The 23,148-nt window shown below is 41.6% G+C and overlaps 1 protein-coding gene across 1 annotated transcript in view; it reads right to left on the reverse strand.

The window, feature by feature from the left end:
• ADCY5 (adenylate cyclase 5) overlaps positions 1–23,148 on the reverse strand; it is a 201,494-nt gene that overhangs the window by 52,171 nt on the left and 126,175 nt on the right. The window contains exons 4-6 of the mRNA XM_058809156.1: positions 4,053–4,164; positions 3,748–3,875; positions 36–194 (exon numbers count right to left, since the gene is read on the reverse strand). Of these exons, the coding sequence (XP_058665139.1) occupies positions 36–194; positions 3,748–3,875; positions 4,053–4,164 (399 nt within the window). The remainder of the gene's footprint in view (positions 1–35; positions 195–3,747; positions 3,876–4,052; positions 4,165–23,148) is intronic.

A 23,148-nucleotide genomic window follows, 5' to 3' on the forward strand; every position in this document is an offset into this window, starting at 1 on the left:
TGGATAAACACAAGAGCTTGGATGAAGCAACTTACCCAGCTTTGCCCCCTGCTTCCATGTGGTTGGCTAAGGTGACATCGTTGGACCACACATCAAACTGCCACTTCCTGAGGCCCAGGACCCCGCAGTGAACTCTGCCACTGTGGATCCCAACCCTCATGTTGACATTCACACCCGTCACCTCACGGACCAGCCTGAGAAGAGACAGGGGGGAGAAGGGCCTTTACTAACAGCTGAATGGCTGCAGTCAGCAGCACAAACTTGCACCCAGAACATAAAAATCCATCATGATCCATAAATTATTCACAGATACACATGGCACAGCTCATCCACATCAACAGGACAGCAGAACAAAACTGGACGAGCTGTACTGCTCTTGGATGGCCAGGCTGGCCAAGATGAGCCCTAATAAGAACATGGAGCTCTTGGAGTAAATCCATGTACACTGAACTCAGGACCAAGTTGAGAACTCATAAAAAAATTATCTCTGGGCCAGTAAAAGGATTAAAGCGCTGGTCTCTGATTTCCATACCAAAGCTGGACATAACCTGCCAGCACTTGGCCTCATTAAGAGTAATAGCATGTTGCAAAGAGAAAAAGGAAATGATTTCAGAGATCTTAATTTGTCTGTATGGCACCAAGCATCAACTCTTCCACAGATGAAATATGATATGTATGTAAAATACCCCACTGAAGCTGGAAAGCTTGAACAGGCTTTACAGCAGCAAAACCAGAGAACCACATCTATTGCAGTCACTCCAAACAGGCAGCTACAAATACTCAGGTTCTGAATGTAATGAGGTTTGGATGCTCTGCTTACTCCCAAAAAGACTGCTGGAATACTTTGTGAGTTTTCCCCTTCAGGGCAAAAGTTAACTTCAAGAACTGTTCACATGAGAAATATATTTAGGACAGTGGGTAGGGAAAAGCCTTGATGAGGCCTTCAGAACAACTCTGCTTCTCATTATTGCCAATCACATCACTCCCAGAACATCCATGCTTCACAGGCCAATTCACCTCCATCACATACCACTGTCCCTTCCTTTGAGTAGTAAGTTTCTTACACAAGGAAGTACTTTATACCTATCAGATTTCAGTCTCTTCAGTTTTCAGGTCCATCCAGTCCTTTCTAGATAACATCATCTGGATAGGTAAGTCCTCCCAACTCCTTAACATCAACACAGTCCTAATATTTATGCTTTAGTTATGAATGGAATTTCATTAATAAAGATAGACCAGTTCTGGACTCCAATTCCCTCCTAACAGTGCAATATGTCCCTTAAAACAGTGTCCAAGATGACTTCTTGTTGAAACAGCTCCTATCCTCTTCGAGTTCCTTTCTCTTTATGATCCCTATCTTATGTTTCACTATCTTCTCACTGAAGAGAAGATTAATTATTTTTATTAACAAGCAGCAGAGATTGTCTAGCAGGTAAAGGAAGCTGATATGGGCAAGGTGTTACAGGCTTAAGAACTGAAGAATCTCCAACCACAATACTTGAGAAAGAAACAGGAGCTGGAGTAATACAAATGTAGCTGCACCCATAAACCTGATAGAAACAACACAACTGCAGTTCCTCCCTCCACTGGGTGCTACAAGCCCTCCTGCACCCCTGCCAAGCCATGTTACTGACACAATACCAGGGAACTTCTCTCAGTAGAGTCATTGATGACCAGGTGACTTTGTCCAGACTTTGTAGCAAACAAATAAGTTTGGTTATTCATTGGATAAATGAAATATCCTTTGTTAACTTCCTTTTTTTCAGCTCATTTATACCAGTGGTACAGTGAATACAATTTTCATGAAGTCTTTCCTATTTGGGGTAACACTCCCTGCTGTTATTAGACACAGATGAAATCAGCCTACAGGCAGGGCCCAGTGCTGGTGAAGTCGGCAATCAAATGTTCAGTAGTTATTTGTTACCTGCAATCAAATGTTCAGTAGCTATTGGTTACCTTAATTGTGAAACCTCTTATCTTGATCCTTAGAGGAGGAGGGGGGAAGAGAAAGAGCAGGGGTAGTGAGAACAGAATCACCTTCCAGACTTATTAAGAGATAAGATTGTTAAATGCATTCATTATACAGTGAGTGGGAAACAAGTTTTAAAGGCTGCTGAAGAGCTATTTGTAAACAAACACTGAGTGCACCTCAGCTCTGTGTTTATTCCAGTAAGGTGGGTTGCAACTAATCAATGAAGTCTGGACTTCCTGGTGTTATTTAGCCTTGTGGGGAATTATACAGCAACATGTGAAAGCCTCTGGATTTCATCAGGCCAACAACTGGGCAATGAACACAATATTCTGTGGGGCTGGTGGCCAAGGATTGCTGCTTCTTGTGTTTGACAGGACCCTTTGTCACCTGCTACTTAACTGTATCTCACATGGAAGAAAGAGCATTCTTTCAAGGGCTGCTGGGAACTAGTTACTTGCAATTCCTCTTATTTTGCACATTGCATACAAACCTAAAAAGGAGATTGGCACAAGACAATGGAGTTTAAAAACAGGAAAGAAAAGGTAGAAAGTCCTGACAGTGTACACTGTATACAAAGCAAGGGAATGCTGTTGCATGCTGTACTTTGAATGGGATCTCCTGGGCGAAAACACTGCTTTTTACCCTGTGTATTTGTGTTATGAAAATGAGGTTGAAAACTCTGGGGGTGTATTGATGTCTTTGCAGAAATTCAAATGGTAAAGGATGTACTGTACCAAGCTCAGGAGGGAGGTATCTCTAGATTTTATCAAGCTGAAGTGGAAACTCCATCAATTTACTGCATAGAATAAGTGGAGAACACTGAGAGATCTTCTACTTCTCTGTTGGTACCACTAATACTTCAGAATATACTTTCAGAAAATAAAAAACAAAAGAGAAGGGAAAGAGCAGGAGAGTCTGTGCAGCAGAGATGGTGTAGATATCAAGGTCAGCTCAGCTACCATCCAAAACTGACTGAACTTTGCACCTGAACTTGCATACACTCAAGATGACCAAATAAATCTTCCTTCCCTGAATTCTGAAAGAATTGGCCTGTGAAAGCACATGTATGATGCAAACAATATTCAATACTGTCTGTAATCCTCCAAGCAATAAAACTAGACATGGATCTCCTCTTTGTTACTCTTGAAAGACAGGAATGGTCTGGACTAACACAGCTGCTAGTCTGACCTCAGGAGCAGGCAAAGCCCCACCACATGTTTTAAAAGAAAAAAATACAGATGGGGAAGTAAATAGAAATAAAGCAAAAAGACCAATCTGTGTCAGTAATTAATTTAACTAAAGTAAGAAAGGCTTGAATCTGACCCTTTTTGCATAGAGGGACACATAGAGAAGGATTTGTTGAACTAGACAAGACAGACCTTAGCAAAGCAATTTTCAGGTGAGTAAAAAACTGGTTTAAAGACACAAATGAATAGCAACTGAAATTTAATGAAGCTATTATTAACCCTCTGAATTCACAATTCTGCAATCCACTGGAATCTCCTTTGGGAATGAGACTTCCAGTAATTACAGTAACCTTTGCCTTTTCCATCAAGAGGCTGAGCTCTGATATCCACATGATTGTATTGACACGAGTGGCTGTTTTGCTGCTGTCAAACCTTAACAGCATTTTGGTTTTTTGTTCCAGCTGTTTTCCCTTTTTGCTGGCCAGAGTTCCCTGGTTAGGTTACCTTGCTCCTAATATTAAGAACTAACAGGAAAGAGAATCTACTTGCATTTGTTTTGAGCTTCTGTCTGGGGAATATGGTACTTACGAGATGGCCTCTATCATATCCATTCCCATTTCAACACAGCAGTGTGCATGGTCAGCTCTTGCTTCTGGCAACCCAGACACACAGTAATAGCAATCACCCAGGATCTTGATCCGTAAACAGTGGTTCTCCTTAAAAAAAATAAGAATAATAAAGGAGAAAGAAGTATTCAGCTTATATTCATGCTTGCAATAGCTTGCCTTTTAGGGCAGTGAATATTTAAGAAATCCAGTGAACCAGCACAGTATGTCATTCTTGCAACAGGAGAATGAAAACAAGAGGAAACAAAATTATAATAGAAAACTTACAGCTGCAAGTTTATCGAATCTGGCAAAGAGCTCGTTCAGTGTCATGACCAGCTCCTGAGCAGTGCACTGGGAGGCCAGGCTGGTGAAACCCTCTATGTCTGCAAAGAGGATGCTGGGGAAAAGAGAGGGGGAAAACAAAAAAAAAAGTGTTACAACATTTGTTGCTGATATTTGTGTAAATGTAAATTGCACATAGAAGTCTGGGATGGGAAGGCATGTGGGGTGTCCCAGCCCCACAGCAACAAGGAGATAAGCAGCTCGAATGTACCTTAGGATGCAGCCCCTACCCCACCTGTAGCTCCCAGGAGCTCCTCCCAGTAAGGCTGCAAGCCCAAATGTGGGAACCCAGATCATCCCTCTGGCCAAAAGATCCCGAGATCCAAAATGACCAATGTGCTGCCAAATGACAATTGCAGACCTTGCCAGCTGAGGCAAACTGGCAAGGATCTGCAATTAGGATATCTCTGCAATTAGGATATCTCTGCATAAGGATATCACATCACAGGTCCACCCAAGAGGGACTGGGAAAGCCCTGTGAAAGCAGCCTGGACTGTTTTGAAAGCACAATTATTTGAATCACAAGTATTATTAATGACTCTTTGATTTCAGTGAATCAATATTAATGTTGTGCTGCAAGGACAGCAGTGGGTTGTGGGTTTTTAAAAAACTGCACAAAGATTTTGTCTCATTGATAATTACAACATGGAAAATACTGACTTGCAATCAAACCCAGCCATTATGGCAAATTTAAAACTATTCAGTAAAACAAGCAGCAGACTTTATCTTTATAGATCCAAGATAAAATGTAGATATGCACACACAGTTATATAAATAGAAAATTCATGAGTTCTACTTGTGTATTGGAATATTTATCCAGTGGTTGATTTGTTCTTTGAAGTTGATTATTGCCATCAAGATGTACTTGGAAAAGAAATTAAAAGTATAAATAACAACCACTTTGGAATTGTTTCTTCTTTGTAAAATAAAACTCCAACACGTTTTAGGCAAATTGCAGAGGTATGTTTTCAGTTGGAATTCCCTGCAATGCCTTCAATCAGAAAGCAAAACCAACAAAAATATTTTCACAAGCATTTTTTGCAAAAATTCCAAAACACATTTCAATTCTGGCATGCTTTTCATATTTTCCTTCTACATTTCAACTCCAATAAATCACCAACCAAACATATTATTGCATTAAATACTTTGTTAGTCACACTGATGCTAAAATGTACAAGAGAAAAACAAGATGAATGCAGGGATGTCTGAATCAAAATATACTTTGCCATTTTTAAACACTTGAGAAAACACACAAAAATAAATCAAGATTCCACATATTTACAAATAAAAGTAAACCTCCTGAAGAAACACACTTGAAATCAAATGAAAGCTTAGACAAGTCCGTACTGCTCATAAGCAATTGAAGTACATGCTAATATGTAATGTACAAATGGGAAATGTCTCCAGTTCTATGGCAGTAACCAAATATGTCTTGTTGAAAGCACGTTCCTCTTCCAACATAGGGCAAATTGCAAATTAATAATTTTTGAACATGTTCACACTCTGCTTGTGTGCATGTTGCAATAGCCTTGTGTTAGAACAGGAGAAATCAAGATCAGCTGCTGCCCTGACATTCAGATTTCTGCGGTGTATCTGAAAATACTACACAGGGATGCCCTGAGCCTTCTCCCCATGCCTAATAAATGTGAATAAATGACTGAGGTTGCTCTCTTCATTCCCCATTTACCATTCCAGATAAATGGATCAGACATTTCTAGAAGTGGAATGGTGGCAATATTTCAACCACACAAATGAAGCAATCAGCAGAGCCCTATGGAGCTGTTCTGCACACAGATTTGTGTTAGCTAACCAAGCACCTGGGTGCATTACAGCCAGCCAGCTGTGTGACCTGCTCTGCCACCCAACAGCCACACTGCTGAGCTATCAGCAGACACTCTCTGGGACACATGGGCTGCAGGGAATGGAAAACCTCACCAGGGTATGGAAAGGACTGCATGTGAGATGGCTGAGGACTGAAGATGGAGAGGACAGACACACATTTGTGCCAAGTAACTGGAGAAAGAACAGGACACAAGAGTCAAAGAAAACAGTCCTTGACAACTGGAACCCAGCCTGAAGCCTCTGTCCTCTGCTCTCAGCAAGGTACTCTGAAAGCCACTAAATCCCATTTTACTCCTCTGCCCAATCTGCCCCCTCCACACACTCCTGCTAGCACTGCAGCTCCAGCAGCAGAGACTCCTGGCAGGTTTGTCAGTCCCAGCCCCTCCTGCGAGGGAGGAATGGGGACTGAGGAAGTTCTGCTCCTGCTGTTATTAACCCTTGTAACCCTTACATTCTGCCTGCTCCCTATAAAATACCCAACAACCCAGAAGTGACAAGGAAAAGAGTTGTCTCTTACAGCAGCCATCATGGAACAGCCCATGATCCTCATCCTGTGTTTAGTCAGAGCTGTTATTTGAAAAGAAGCTTGTTATATCTATGTGCTTATACACACAACACACACAGTGAGATGTCTGAAGCACCTCCAGACCCTGCCAGTGCATCTTACCCAGACTAGCAGCCTTAGAGGTTAAACACACAGATTCCCACTACTCTCAACTCCTTACTCCACGCTTCAGCCATGTCAATGACTACCCTCAGCAGTGAAAAGGTTTTATTACAGGACCGTGGTGTTGGTGATTGTGATGAAGGGCCCAACTCATACCAACTATTTGTCAGTCTTCAGAGGTCATGGCATTTCCTTGCTGGTGGGAGGACAATGCCAGTAACAGCCTCCCTTGTGCCAAATGGTGCAGCAAATGACAATGGGTCAAAAAAAGGTCAAAGGAAATAAATATTACAGCTATAAAATATCGTGAGATGAGTAAAGCAGTGGTTTAGCTGTACGATTAGCTGGAGCAGATTAGAAGGGATTGACCACACAATCTGCAGCCTGGACATCAGCAACTATTATCAGCCCTGAGTCCCAGTCCCTTCATCTGGGAGGCTACTGCTTTGTGGAAAAACCAGTTAGCATGTAATTAAAATGTTGTAATGGTTTCAGAGTTCTTGATATATTTTCCACTCCATCACTGTCTTCAGATTTACCATCTGATTGGGTTTTGTCCAGCAGTAACCAGGGTATGACCTCAAAAAATACAGAAAATGGTTTATTTCTGGGAAAGACAGGGAAGAAAAGAGGAGTTATCATTAATTTTATATGTCTTTCTAAATTATTTCTGTTTTATTTTGGTTGAAAAGTACCACAAATTGTGTTTTAGGGTAGAGGTGAATACTTTCCTAAGCTCCTATTTCAGTTCCTATTTCCAGCAAGGACTGGCTCAAGATTTCATAGCTGTACAAGGCAAGCTCAGTTTTGTGGCTGTTGCCCTGCATGGCTCATGATGCTGACAGGAAAAAAGGATGAAAAAGAGCCTGATGGCAGATCCTGCCATCCTCCCCTCTGCTTAAGGACAAGCCTGACACCTGCCTGGTCGCACCCAAACCCCAGGCAAGGGAAGATGAAAGGGAGATACAGGGACTGGATCACCCCATAGCTGCTGGCTCCTATGCATTCCACCATGTCTGAAGGGCAGCACAGGGCAGGCTGGGCTCATGGTTCCAGCTGCTGCTGCCATGGGAATGCCAGCTCTGCCTGAGCTTGGCTCTTCCCAAAACCACCAGGACACAGTGAACTGCAAGGATGTCTGGGTGCTCTGTGCACAGTGCCTCAACAGAACTGCAAAGGCAGACTGAGCTGAAATGGAGGGAACACAGTCAGGATGCAGAGACAAGAGGAGAAAATTCCCATCCTGCTGAGTTCAGCTTTCCCATTTTTTGGTCTGTAATGCATTCACACAACAGTTAAGATACCTGTTGACAAGCAGCTCTGGAACCAGCAGGAGCCTCAGTGCAACATCCCAGAGACCAACTCAGGTCTACCCCCCTACTGCATCAAGTCCTACCACTGCAGGTCCTTTGAAACTATCTCCTGTAAGGTGATCCTTGCACTACTGATGCAGAAGCACCACAGGATCTTTGGGATGGCAAAAGATGGCAGAGAACTTTTTTTGCAAGTGTGCAGGAAGGGGAGAGGTATGGCAGAAAGCAAAGAACATAAGGAATAAGAAGAGCTGAGGACAAGGTGGGAAGCAAGAAACCATGAGATGTTTAAAAACCACACACATCTACAGGGAATGATTTTGCAATGCAGACTTAAATGTCTGAAGCTAATACAGTTATTAAAGGAGGGACACGACACAAGTTTCCCTGCAAATGCAGGATTATTCAAAATGCGAAATTAAATCATGAGTGCCTCTAATGTAAAAACAAAAAAACCCAGCCATGTTCTATTTCAAGCCATGTGCGTGCCATGCACGCCAGCCACAACATAAATCAAGCAAGGCAAGAAACACAAACCCTATCACCATCACAACGGTGATGCCAGTCAGGAATATAAACACCATGTGTTGCTGGAAACCAAACGCCACAGGCACTGCATGGGAAACAGAACAAAACCCCACACTCTGAGAGCTTTAATGCCTTATAATAACTGCAAAGTGCTTTTGGCTGGATCTGAACCATGGTATTTTACCACAATGAACACTAGCTACAAGAGAAGAAAGAGTTCATGTGCCATGATGAAATAATCATTGTTCACTAGAAGCAAGCATTCACAAGCAAAGGTGTAAGAAGAATGCCACTGACTTAGGACAGTCTGCCCTTGCCAGTGAGCTCACTAAGCTAATGGGGGAGGACAGGGTCTCAGGGTGCTACAACACCATCTGCTGCAATTGGTGTTGCATGCCATTGAGTCATTCTGTGAACAAGGAAGAACAAAGAAAAAGGATGGACCAGGATGAAGCTAATAAAACTCTCACTTGAAAGGCTGGGTGAAGCTCTTTACACCAAAGCAGGCTTTCAGAGAACCACAGTAATGGTGAAGTTGGAAGGGACCTCTGGAGGTCACCTCATTTAACCCTCTGCTCAAGCAGGGCCACCTAGAGATGATTACCAAGACCATGTTCAGATGTCTTGTGAGTATATCCAGGGTGGATATCCAGTATACTCTTCAGCATTTTGGTAAACAAGTTAATTTTTACACTTGGACATCTGTTTAAAAGCCAGTTCCTCTCTTGCACTGTAAGCCCAGAATTATTTTCCACCTCCAGTGGCACAAACAAAGTATTAAGTTCATTCAGAAGTTCCTGGAATACACAAGACATCAAGATAAATCCCATCTCTCCTTCTTAGCTACTTGGGGATAGGATGGCACAGAGATCCTCTGTGTCTTCTACTCACCCTGTGCACAAGATAGGATTCCAGCTTCCAGAAACACTGAGAACATCTCATCATGCTCTTTCCCTACTGAATTTGACATCAGCAACAACAAAAGGACAAACCAAAACAAGCTGAGGACAAGTTCCCAGCAGTGCCACAGTGGCCATGGTCAGGCAGCAGCGTGTCTGGGAAAAGCAGCGCCAATGTGAGCAAGGGTAGCAGAGCCCACCTAGGGAGGGTGAAGGGGCCCACACTGATCACTGTGCTGAGTGACAGCCCAGGGACCAGCCCAGCAAGCTGCTTCTAAACCATCTCAGGTCTCAACAGCACATCAGCCTTGCTCTCTTGGGATGTCTGTGTGACAGGCTAAAGACATAGCCTTAGTAATGCAAAAAATGTTCTCCAGAACAGCAGGACATCAGACAGACCAGAGGTTAAAATTTTTCCTTTTCCTACAGTCATGGGAAAAAAGCAAACACAACAGCAAAAAGATACATGCTCTATCCTCAACTTATATGGTCATTTTGGAGAAGATCCATTTAGTACTGGAAATCACCTATTGTTTAAAATGAGTCCAAGCACCGCTGTGACACAGGAGCTGGCACAGCTCCCCCCTGGAAAGGAGGACTCCGTCTTGCACCATGTTCCACATTGAGATCATTCATACTGGCTCCCACTTGCTCAAGAGGGTGAGAAGGGGCACATGTACACAAATGTTGTGATAAGCAAACGAGTACTGGTGAGAGAGAGGAAAACACAAAGTAGGCAGATATACACAAAAAAACCCTACAAAACCAAACCCCTGAAAAACCGTGAGCCTTTTCACCTTTTTCTTTACAACAAAAGGCAGAAAACCTCAAAGTTTCCAAAAACGTAAAACAGGCTCACATGCCATATATGAAAACTTCACTCTGCAAGGCAATACTAAGTGAATCTGGTGGCAGCAAAAACCAGCCAAGAAGCAGGAGACCAGATGGCTCTGGGAGACACTGGTGGCAATGTGCAGACTGCCATCCACAGCCACTGCACGAAGACAGCCAGGCTCTTTGCAAAGACACAAACTGCAGAGCCCTGCTTTGGCTTGATTTTCCTGTGCTTGCTCTCAGGTGAGTGTTACTGGAGGTCAGAACTGCCTGAGGGGCTCATCTGGGAGATGTACATCTGCAGCACAAACATGCCACATTTGTGGCTGCAGCTCTGTCTGCATTAGCAGGGCTGGGAATGCCCTATGGAAAGGTTCTGGCCCTGCTGATGCTCAGGAGCTGCTGAGAAAAATGGCACCAGACTGTCCATCATGGTCATCTCCTCACCTCAGTGGTCTGTCCCTCACTGACAGCACAGGAAATGAGAAGAAATTTAGATCCTGAAATCACTAACCAGAAGGGGGAAAATGCACCAGCCATGCAAAGAAAAGTTTTTCCATGACCTCCCTAGGTTTGCAGTTTACAAGCATGAGTAGCATTCCCAGTTACTGGAATTTAGCTATAGCTAGGCAACATCAGTACTCCCTTTTTTATTTTAAACATGAAAAACTTGCTATCCTCTCCTTCTAAACATTTTGAGTTACAAGATTTTCCTATTTCAGCAGACTATATTTAACCAGATTGATTTTTCACTGGAAACAGGAGTAATAAATAGTCTTTTGGGAAGAAAGGCTACTTGAGGAAGGCAAAACCAAATAAAAATAGATATGCAGCAGCTACCAGCCAAACTATAGGCGTGACACACTATGGATGGCTTTGAGATGACTGAAAGAAATTTTAATCCTCCGTCATTGCCAGCTAAATTAGATACTTCTGTCTGTCAAACCTAAAAAGGAGATCCAACCATTCTAAATAAGACTTTGTGTTATAAAGAAGGAGGAAATTTAGACCTTTTTTATTTAAAAAGGGACTGATGGGAATGCCATTTTTTTTCCAATTTCTCTGGTCAGGGAAAAAAAATCATGTAAATGCAAAAGATGCCAACTCCATTCCATCTCCAAGGAAGCTTAAGAGGGCAAAGCTGAAGGACAGGGCCTTTTGCAGGAAGGACCCATGCACAGTGCTGACCCCAACCATGTGCCTTTGCTGTGGCTCTGAGCAAGCCCAAACCCACCCAGCTCTGCCTGAGCAGTCCAAAAGAGCTGGCAGGTCTGTCCAAACTGGAGCTGAATCCAGTCCACACCAAAATAAATCTCAGATGTTCCACAAGACAGGAAATCCAGAACTGCAGGTAAAAGAGAAAGGAAAAGCCATATTCTGGTTTTCAAACTTCAGGTGTGCTTTTTCCTTTGAGCATTCCTGCAGCCTGTTTTCTGAGCTTGGAGCAATCTCTGATATGAAAATCCTGCTGTAAACCAATAAGTAGGACAGCAGAGCTAAGAGAATTCTGAAAAAAGGGACCAGCACAGTTGTAATTCTGTTCAGGGCAGGAAGGCACTATTCCTTCCTGCCTTCTCTTTGAGACAATACCTTTCAAAATTGACTGAAGCTACAGAAGCAGCATGGTAAGAAAGAGAAACAACTGAAAATTTAAGGATTAAAGCAAAAGCAAACCTGTTGCAAAGGGGCCGTGTGCCAGCAATCCTCGGTTGTCAGAGGAGGCAAGAGAGAAATGTATTTTGTCACAGTTAACAGTTTCACAAGTGCATCCTGGCTCAGGCACATGGCACAGAGATGAAATTGCTTCTAATCAGGTTTGTGATGCTTTCTGTTATGTATTGCTCAGGTCTTTGTATTTGATGGAGAAAGAATGAGCTCTTCATAGCTGTGAAAACTGCCTTCAGTCTGTTCTTCTCTGGTATCATGGATATTCAGGCTAACAATGATGCTTTTGTAGTCCCTAACCAAAAAGCTGCAGTGATTCTGCATGCAGCCAGCACTTCAGTCTAACCGTACTTCTTCAATTTTTCCCAACATTCTGTCTTTTGGGATTTATTTACTTTGTCATTTCAGCAAGTCAGGGTTTTCCCTCTGGAAAGTCACTACAGAATGAAAACGTAACATTAGTATATAAATGTCATCATTTAAAACATTAAGGAGCAATTGTGCATTTCCCAAAGTGGGTAGGTAGCAAAATGCACAGACTCCCAATGGATCAGCTGAGAAGGAACAAGTGCTGTGATGTTCTGTGTACATGATTTCCATGGGCAGCTTATTAGATCAATAACACAAAGTGGCCATTTGGTGGGAAAACAGTGCTGAGGAGCACAAACATGAGTCTTCCTGCCCTTTTTGGAACAGTCAGCATGAGTGGACTCACCGTCCCCCCTTCTATACTTTAAAATGTAGTTGAGCAGTTGTGTTTTTAAAATTACACTGATGAAACTGTAAAGAGAAATGGGCCCAAAGCATTCAGAGAAATGGGCCCAAAGCATTCAGAGACACTTAACTGTGCACACTTTATAATGGTCACTTTTCTGAGAAACACTAATGAACATCAGTGGAGAGGAATTGTAAAATGAAGACATAATTCTTCATCAGGTACTTTGAAAGTTAAAATGGCTGCCCAAAGAAAATGGCACAGCTCATTAACTGAGGGATCAATGTAATTTGATTAATAAACAAATCTGATAATAAATTTAATAATAAACCACATTCATGTTTTCAGTGACAAGGGAGATTGGCTGCAATGTCAGAATCAAATGAAAAGGAAAAAATCCTGCAGGAAATTGAACTTGTTATCTGGTTGTTGTACACTGCATTAATTTTCCTTACTTGATAAGAACCAGTAATGAATAGATACCCTCAACTTGCAACTAAAGTCTCCCAACTTTACAAGAGCTATAATTTAACATTAAGGGTTTTTTCCCCTTTTTAAGATGTCACCTACCATCACATCTGAATTGCCCAGTGGCACTTAGGTTGATATCTATTTTTGGTTCCTTTTGGTGACACAGAAAACTCCAGCTTCCATGGAGAAACAAGGTAAATATAATTAAATTCTGTACAATTGCTATCAGCAGTAGAACCACTCCTCCTCAGAAGGCAGTTCAGGTGAATATAAGGATTTCTATGCAAAGACGGTCCTTGAACAGGAAATATAAAATTCCATGCACCTCTTCAGCCCTAACATATCTCATATTCCAAATACTTGGCATATTTCCATGATTTCATAGAGAGTAAGCAGCGACACTGAGCAACTGTTGAAATGCCATTGGTGCTAGAGAAGCAACAATACACTATTTTCTAGAGACAGCAGTATGGTCTACAAATAAAATACAGAAAGATGCTCAAGGTGACATGGGAAAACCCTGGCAAAGCATGAATGTGAATCCTGGCCTCCCAAGCCCAGGAAACATCCACACAAACCCCACTCCTGACATGCTGGAGCAGGAATCATGGTGAAGGCAGGTCTGCTCACTGCAAATGTCTCTCCAACTTTCCCCTAAATCTCCCCTGATTTTTGCACTCAGTGGTTTCTTCTCATAATGAAGCAGACATATAATTTTAACTTGATTTCAAGAGAATTACTGTAATTGCCACCAACAGAATAATAGATCTGCATATAAAGAAATGGCTTTTCTCTTGCCTTTTCCATTGGAAAATTTAATTTCTGTGTTAATGCATTAAGATATTTCACTAAGCCTTTTGCTTGCTACTCTCAATATTCACAAAATATTATTACCAAATGTAGTTTCTGCAAACAGCTATTAGTTTACCAGTGTTCTAATATCAATAAACTCAGTAGAATCTGACCAGGTCTTTTCTACAGCATAGAAAGCCACCTTGGAGACGACTTAAACCATATAATATGGTAATGTGTCTCATAGCATAAAAATAAGAGGAAAGTTGCTGTTTCAGATCTTTCTACATCTATGCAAAACCAGTCTAGCTAATTTCTGTTTACTTTCTATGCCAGCACAGTAGCAGCAATTTTGGTTTTCACAAAGCTGCATGGAATGGAATTTAAGTGCCAGGGAGGACACATGCCCATGTGAAGTCTAGCAAAGCTGGCAAGAAAATTGTGGCTGACGAGTCACAGGACAGACAGGCTGGGACTTCTCCCCTTGGGGATCTGGGGAATCCAGAGCCGAATTCAGTTCCAGAGAAGGAAGGAGTTTGAGCAAACTGCCCCAAGTGAAATGTCTGTTAGAATACCCATGTTAACAGCCACACTGATCCTGTCCCCAGCACTGACACATTCAGGTTTCTAACAGATGCCTGGGATTAGAGTGATTTGCTCCTCCAGACAGGAGTAGGCATGGCTGAGGTGAAGTGTTCCTCAAACAACACATCTGTGCTCTCCCTGGGGTCTGTGCTGGGGCTGCATGGACTGATGTGGCACCAGGTCCAGCACTGAGCAGAGCCTGGGGCTGTCAGGCACATCTGGAGCAGAGGGCAGTGGGAGGAAATGGAGCATGCAAACACAACACAAACCCTAAAGATCTTTGAACAGCCTGCAACTTGCAAGATGCTCACTAAGGCAAAGTGCAGCTGTGCTATTTGGTGCTTGTGTGGCTGGGTTAAATGTTCCTGCAGTTCAGATATCAGGAGATGATTCCCTATTCCTACACACCAAGCCACTCTCCGGAAGCCAGAAAATGCTTAGCACAGCTACTCTATTTCTTAAACACCACAATAAACAAACTTGCAGAAGTACTGGATTCTAATAGCCACTGCACAGAAAGAAAGCAAGAGGGGAGGAGGGGAAGTGCAGCAGCCCACACAACATCAAATGCTGGTAGGCTCAGTGCTAAATAGCAGATGATTCTTACTGAATAAGTGCCCTAGATTTTGCAAACAATACAGGGAACAAAAATAGAAACCCATTTACATATTGCTGTTAATAACTTTATTTATAGTGTCACAGCTAGAGCACAATAACTGCAGCCATGGCTTAACTTGAAAGCCATTCACTGTGGAGGAGTCAGACAGATACTGTTTTCTCAATCCTTATGCAACTGAAAAAAAATCCTGCTAACAACATCCAGTCACCAGAGTCCTTGTAAACAGAATATGAAAAGAAGTTAACAGCATTCAAATCCAAAAGCAAATCATCCCTGGGATCCTCTTGGCTTCTGCACCTTCTGGTTTCTTAGGACATGCTGTGGTTAATCAAAGACCACCAGAGCTAGAAACCCTGGTAAGCAATTTTTCACTTCAGTTTGAGCCTCGTGATAGCACCTTACAGGAATATTCGACTGCTGTTTAATTTATTTCTTTGGTTGTTTTTTGTTTGTTTGAATTAAGAGGTACAGACAGGGCTCAGACTAGGTCAGCAGCTACAATAAGAAACAGTATGTGTCCAGAATTAAAGAGAATCCCTCCCACATCTGTGCTGCCATCTACATGACTGTAGCCAAATCTTACCTGGGAGCCAAGATTCCTGCCAGATAAAATATCACTGGCCTGACACAAAACACTGGCATATCTTTAAGGTACAGAAATTTGTATCCTTGATTCCATAGTATTTTGCAAATGCCTGCTATTTATAAGTAAATGGAGTGAAACTGAAAGCAAGAAAACCATCTCCTATGACCCATCACCCAAAATGTGAGAAAACATGGATCTAATTTTCCCTCTGCTTGAATCCAGCCTGAACTGGACAACTGGCTATTTTGGACTGGGAACAGGGGTGCCCTCAGGACCTCATGCTGCAGCTGCTCATTACATATAAAATACTCAGAATAATTAGAGGCAGAGACGGCGAGCGCTCCTCTCTACCCTGCTGATTATGGTGCACGCTGTGACATGGGACAGTGGGATTCAAGCTGCTGCTCCAGGGTTTGATTCTTTTATATAGAAAAATGAAACAGAATTAACAAAAGAAAATGAGGATGCCTTCTTCATTTATGGCCTCTCCTAGGAGATGTGGCCTCAAATGCCCTCTGGTACATGGGAAAACCAAATTCAGATTAGCTACCCTGGCAGTGGGCTCCTGATGAGCATGGTGTGCCTCATCCCTTGTGCCTCTTCAGGTCTTTGCTACCTCTGTGTTGTCGTTTCTGCCACATGGAATGTCAACTGAATTATTAATTCTCTAGGTTTCCATTTTAGTGAGGAACAGGAAGATGCCCCTTTGGCCTGGCAGCCCAGGCATGCCCTGCTCGCTCCCCTGCACCCATGAGAAGTGCCCAGCACAGAGATTTTTTTGTGTGTGTGTTTGTATGTGTGTTTGTGTGTGTGTCTGTGTGTGCGTCTGTGTGTGTTTGTGTGTGTGTTTTTGTGTCTGTGTGTGTGTGTGTTTGTGTGTGTGTGTTTTTGTGTTTGTGTGTGTGAGTCTGTGTGTGTGTTTGTGTGTGTGTTTTTGTGTCTGTGTGTGTGTGTGTTTTTGTGTCTGTGTGTTTTTGTGTCTGTGCATGCTCCCTGCTGGCTCCTTAGGCACAGCTGCTCAGAGCCTGCACCACACAGACATCAGGACATTTCTGCAATAGGAGCCAAGCATGTCTGAGCTCTGATCAGCCTAACCACCAAGTCAAATTAAAGAACTCATTGTCTGTCACAGGTTTTAACTTTTCAGGCAAGATACCATTTTCAGTTTACTTCTTCCCCCACTGATACTTCAAGGAAAAGCAGCTCAGCAGGTAAGCTACACCTGCAATTTTAGTGTCCCTGGGCTTTGCAAGAAATTTGTAATCACTTCCAATTTCAACAGAAAAATTTTACTCAGTTTGCAGCTGAAAATTATAAAGAGTACTAGATAGTAAGAACAGAATATCACTTAGAATTTACATTCTGTAACATAGCTTTGTCTCTACATGAGACCTGTCCTCCTAAACTGTGACCTGATGGCCACCATGCCACAGAAGGGAAGAATCTTAGGGAAGAAAGGCGAGGACGTGAGTTTTTTCTCATTTTAAATTGAAACAAAGTAGAACTATTAAATGAAAAGGCCTCTTTTTCTCTTGCCTGGAAAGGAAATTAATCTCACAAAGGGGCTTACAGTAGTTTTGAATGCAATCCAGAACAAAAGGTTCCAAATGAAACAGAATAATTATACTTTTATGGATCAGCTCTTGGCATTTGTTGAAGCCTGATCTGTAACTGCAATGCTCAAGTTCCCCTGAGCAGAAGCCAAAGTTTTGTTTGTTTTGTTCTACAAATTGATTCTTATTAGCTCATTCTTTGGAAACAGCCATGGCACAAAGCAGTGGTGCATTGGTGTGCAGGTTCCTGGGAATGGAGGCTTCCACCAATTCTGCTATGGCACATAACTGTCCACCTGCTTGCATCTGGTTTCCACTGCCCTTTCTTTTTTCCTCCAGAGATCCTAAAAATTGGTAAATTTGCTCCTTTCTTTCCAATCTTTTTTTTTCCTTCCCCCTATTTTTTGCCTACCTCTCTCCTCCCCACTAATATCCCATCAGCTCTGTGACACAGGTTCCCTCAGTTTCTTCATGGTCCAGGGAGGTACAAAGCACTTTTCTGAATTGCTGCTTCATTCAGCACTGATGTATGGGTCTGCCAAGCCTTGGGGATAACAGAAATTAAATAGTTGTGAGAAGAAGGAGGGTTGTCCTAGTAACCCTCTATTAGCAGCATTCCCCACAGTGAGCAGGAATGGAGCCAGTGCATGATCACACTCTGCAAAGAATCATGCTTACATGAAAAAAACCTAGCCAAAACACACCATCAAAACACCCCAAAACAATGAGCTGACATGGTGGATTAAACTGTCACTACTGTAACTCTGCTGGGACAATTCCCCACTGCTTCCTACCTGCACCTTCCCCTTCATGTGGGAGGACAAGTCGTGCTTCCAGGTGCTTTGCACAGCTGCTGCTGGGACACACAGGCATTTACAGATGATCCTACAACTCAACAAAGCCCTGGACACCCAGCCTTCTGCATGCCACTTACTGGGGAGGTCTCTGCAACAGGAGGCTAGGAGAAAATACTTTGCTGATGGTCACACAGATCCAAGTTTTATAAATACTTTTATAAATATTTATAAATAGCACACCAGGTTTTTCATCTTGGGGGATAAGTTCTGTAAAACTGCAGATGAGGAAGTTGATTTTGAATGTTGATGATCCTCTTATATGTTTAAGGCATCAATTTAGGAGGTTGATTCAAAAAATGGACATAGTTACTGGTCAAGAATCTCCTTAGATTTTCTCAGTGCCTTTGAGAGCCTCAGATATTTGCTAAAATCACACACAACAATCACAAAGAGGTTTGCTGGTCATGATATCAAGGAAGATAACACCTACAGTGCTATATTTTGGTTGCTTTTTAACTAGCATCACACAGACACTTCCCAGTCTCTGAAAGCTACCTGCAATCTTCCAAGTCCCCAGAATCTACACAAATTTACAAATCCTTATTCCCACCATTTAAAATTATGTTCATCTTTCTTGGGCTTTGTAACAAAAACACAAATGGGCACAGAAAAATCTCAGTTTTCTAAAAAGAGCCCTTCTATCATTCCACAGGGGCAATGCCATGCCAATGGGATGTGTGTGATGAAATTAATTAAACCTTCGGGTCTTTTGCCTCCTTTACTCTTTTGTGCAGTCCTCTGTTTCTCCTCATTTCTGTCAGTTTGTTTCTGAAGTGACCTGTTCTTAGCTTGGTTTCTTACGAAAACCCCACTAACAGAATTATGCAGACTGCACAGTCAGTACCAACCTCTCCCCAACTTTTTCACCACTTAGCATAAGGCAAAGCTAATAAAAAAGGGAAACTTTAGAAACTACACTATGACTTTCATTTACTGAAGGACATAGACTGAAGTTAGCAGTGGTACTAACTTGAGTCACAGGATGCCAGACCACTCAAGAGCTCTTCTCCATTAATTGGTTCCAGCTTTTGTCTCCTTCATTACTTATCCACTGTCAAAATTATACATACACCAGTAGGAACAGATGCACAAATTAGCAGCAATTGTTGAGGGATATAAATACAGTATAAAACAAGAGAAGTTAATCCATCCCCATCAAAAACTGTGTCTCTGTTTTATAGCTTCTGTAAGAGAGCTTCAAATAGTTTTGCAAAGTTTCCTGCATTACAGAATAAAAAGTTTAACTAATTTTTGCTTTTCAGTCATTATCATCTAGGGAGGAAGCAAAAAGGTGGGATGATGATTTTAATAAAAACCTCTTCAAATGTTACATAAACTCAATGTTCTTAAAACCACTTTGCATGTTAACTACATGACAAAGCAGTTCATCAACTGAAATCTCACGAAGTCTTTACAGGAGAAAAGCAACTCTGTAAAAGCAAGTCTTCACAAAAGAAAAGTTTTGTTCAGAGAATACTCAACTTTTCTTGTCAAGGTTACTCCAGATTACAGAGGACTGGGAGTGAATTAGCTGAATAAATGTAATATGATGGCGGTTTTTACCATAAATTTGATACATTTGTTTTTATCAGACCAATCAGCAGTCATACATTTTTTAAAAATCAATTTCTTCTTAGTACTACTGAAGAAAAAAGAGAATCCAGACAACCTTGATGAGTTAAAATTCTGCTCTGTAAACTTCTGCAGGCACCTTCATTATTCTCTCCAAATTACTCTTCACAGTATTTCATCATTAAAACATCTAACACTCTTCAATCCATCGCCCTGTGAACTTCACAGACCCTTGTGTACACTCAGATAGCAGGGTGTGAATTATACATCACAGGCCCTTCCTAATTGCTGCTGCCTGGCTGGTGGCTGCAGATCTGCAGTCACCTGGCAGGCTGCACCCCTGGGACCTCATCCTGACTGCAGCACACGTGCTCAGGACGGGGTGCCTTGCGCCAGGAATTTATCTGCCTTGTTCTGCACAGGGTACAAGGCTCACTCACAGCCCTGAAAACACCAGGGGCTCCCAGCAGGAACTAGGATCACAATATATTGCCAGCTCAAAGAGGAAGATCACAGAGCAAATGAATACTTCAACGAGTTAGCATGTATTTGTTCTTAAAGGTTGCTGTGCACATGCACAAAGAGGTAGATTTGCTAAAATACAGAAAACTGCCGTCCTTATTGGCTTAGAAGTTTTCATGGCTGAACCATCATCAGGATCACTCCCTTTCTGCTGTTCTGGTGATCCCTGTCTGGATCACTCCCTCTCCATTCATTATGGTGAGGGAGTGATCCTGGGTTGAAACATCCCCTGTAATATCAACACCCAGACTTACTGCACAGCTTTGAGGTTTGTCAAGGCTGCAATAAATGAATTTCTTTACATATGAATTTTAGTATGATTGAAAATCTCCAAAAGATAAGTGACTTTCTCCTCTCCAAAACAACAAATTGATTAGGAAGAGACAAGTGATTAGTGGTGGTAAGAGCAGAGTATTTCACCTTCATCCCTGGGTGAAACTTACTTCTGCACTTCCTCAAACTTATTGCTAACTTGAAAAAAAAAAAGAAAAATCTGCAACCTTAAAAAGCAAAGATTCACATCTGCCAGGCATAGGTGAAACTCCCAGGAGCTGGTTCTTGACAGAGAGAGTTCCCATTTAGGTAAAATTCCCTGCTGTCATTTGGGGAAAGATGTGGGCAGGCTCATTTCCCTCCTACTCACTTTTCTCATCCTACAGCTTCAACCAGAAGTTACAGCAATTAAATGCTCTAAACTCCCATGAAACCCACAGTTACCCCCACCTACAGGCAAAAATAACTTTCTACTGCTCGTGGGCACATGCCTTGAACAAGGAAAAGGAGGGAGAGGTCTTGCCAAGCCTCGATTCTGAGAAACAACCAACCAACCCATCAACACACTTTGGAGGAAATTGAAGCTCAGGGACTGGCACAGAGAGCAGCAGCAAGGATGGAAAATATGGATAAAAGTGGCTCTTGGGCTTTCTCCTTCTTAATGCTGGTCTTCTTTGTTTTTAAACAGAAGCCATCAATTTTCATTCTGCCTCCCCACAGAAAGGAAAGAAGACAAGGAGGAAGATGGATTATACAGTAAATATTTTAAAAAGTTACTGCTCCTGCCCTTTCCTGGCAATGAGGCCTTCCAGAGAAATTAAAGCTACACAGACTTTGGCTGAGATGAGGGACTGTGTAATATTTGAAAATATCCCTGTCAGAATTGCCAGAAATTTATACCTGCCATAATGTAACTCTTTTATTAAGGAGCATTAAGTCCTTCACCACCAAGAAACATTAAGAATGGATGTCCTGTGTGTGAGGAGAGTGGGAGGAGGGAAGAAAAAGATGTTTGCTTAGTTAAATTTTTCCTTAAATGTCCTAGTTCACAATTCCATAGAACCTCGCAACCCGGGAATTTAAAAAACTTCCTAAGCGACTAATAAGGCATCACAGCACCTAAAAGGTGAAGAGGTTTAGTTGACACAGCTGGTCTGAATACCCTGACACTCAGCCAAAATGGAACTCTGGTCATTTTCAAGGGGAGAACTTTTGGGTGTTACAATATCATTAAATCAGAAGACAAGTTACAAATGCTTTTCATTTAAAAAGCCGAAAGCAAATGGTCTTGTTTCATTTCTGCAAATGGTTTAGTTCAAGTTGTCAAGAAGTTTAAGAAACTCTGAAAGCAGGTTAATGTTGTTGAGTACATGATTCATAAGAATTATGTGAAGGGGTGAAGAGAGGAAACTGTCACTTTTACTGCACTTGGATGCCAGCCCTAAAATAAGCTTCTTGAAACAGTTCATTAAAGGAATTTCAATGACAAAGCCAACCTTTATCCGTTCACAGAGGACTTCAAGCCTCCTTTTATAGCACAGAGATTACTATATTTGGCCAAACCTAGATAACATTAAAGCCATTATCACTGCAGTGAGACACTATAAATAGCAATAGTAATGTAAAACACTTAAAATTCTGTCTGGGAAGCATGATAGATAAACAATATTATCTATGCATAATTTAGGGCTTGTCTATCAGCCATAATCTCATTCATGATAACATGAACAAATTTAGTTACATAATTCACCTTTTTGCTTACCCAAAATTACTTGCATAGTCTTGGGAACTCCTTTCCTGATGGCTTTTGACAATAGACTTTATATTTAACACACACACATATGTGGGAAAGGTCAAATCATGCTCTGAGGTTCTGGATTTGTCAAAGTTAATTCTCATTCAATAAATCAGGACAGGAAAATGTTTCATTCTCTGTTTAAAGGTTCTGTTCATGTGCATTGAAAAAGAGGGTATTAACCTCAAACATTTGCATCTTTGTTTTGTCACCACTAAAATTTTCAGAAGAACATGATCCTGAACCAAATTTTGCTGCCAAAAATTACAGGAAATTATATTTTCATTGTAGATAAATTAGTCTCTGAACTTTACTTTCCGTAACAATAATCAGGAGATTATGAACTCATTTGCAGGAAATCCAGATAAAAAGATTTGCTCAAAAATAGTTGACTTTTACCCATTCAGATCAAAAGTACCACAGTATTTTGCATTTAAAAAATCATCTTTCCCTTATGGAGATACAGCCCACCCTCTAAGGGAAGTGTACCACAGTAAGAAATATCATAGCAGAACTGCTCCTTATGGAAGGAAGACTTACTGCTGCTGCTTAAGGAAGATCTCTTCTACACAGGTTTAAACTGACTTATTTTTTCCTTAAACAAACAAGAAAGAAAAAAATAGAGAAGTGTGTAACCTCTTTTTCTAAAAAAAAAAAAAAAACCCACACAGAAAAACTCCACAAAAAAAAAAAAAAAAAAAAAAAAACACCAAACCCCAAAAAAACCTGAACCATGTAACCTAGAGTCTAAAACTAAGCATATAAAAGCAGAACTGTAAAGTTAAGGACACTTCATTTTTAAACTAGCAAAGAAAACTTACACACATTAACTTCACATAATTTTAGATTAACGTTTTCTGCTGGTAGAGTGGTTTGGGTTTGGTTTTTAATTAAAATTAGAGGTGGTCCCAAAAGCCCAGACCCAATCATCCCTGAAAATTAAAATATTTA

The sequence above is a fragment of the Ammospiza caudacuta genome, chromosome 8 (assembly GCF_027887145.1).
Source record: "Ammospiza caudacuta isolate bAmmCau1 chromosome 8, bAmmCau1.pri, whole genome shotgun sequence".
NCBI lineage: Eukaryota > Metazoa > Chordata > Aves > Passeriformes > Passerellidae > Ammospiza > Ammospiza caudacuta.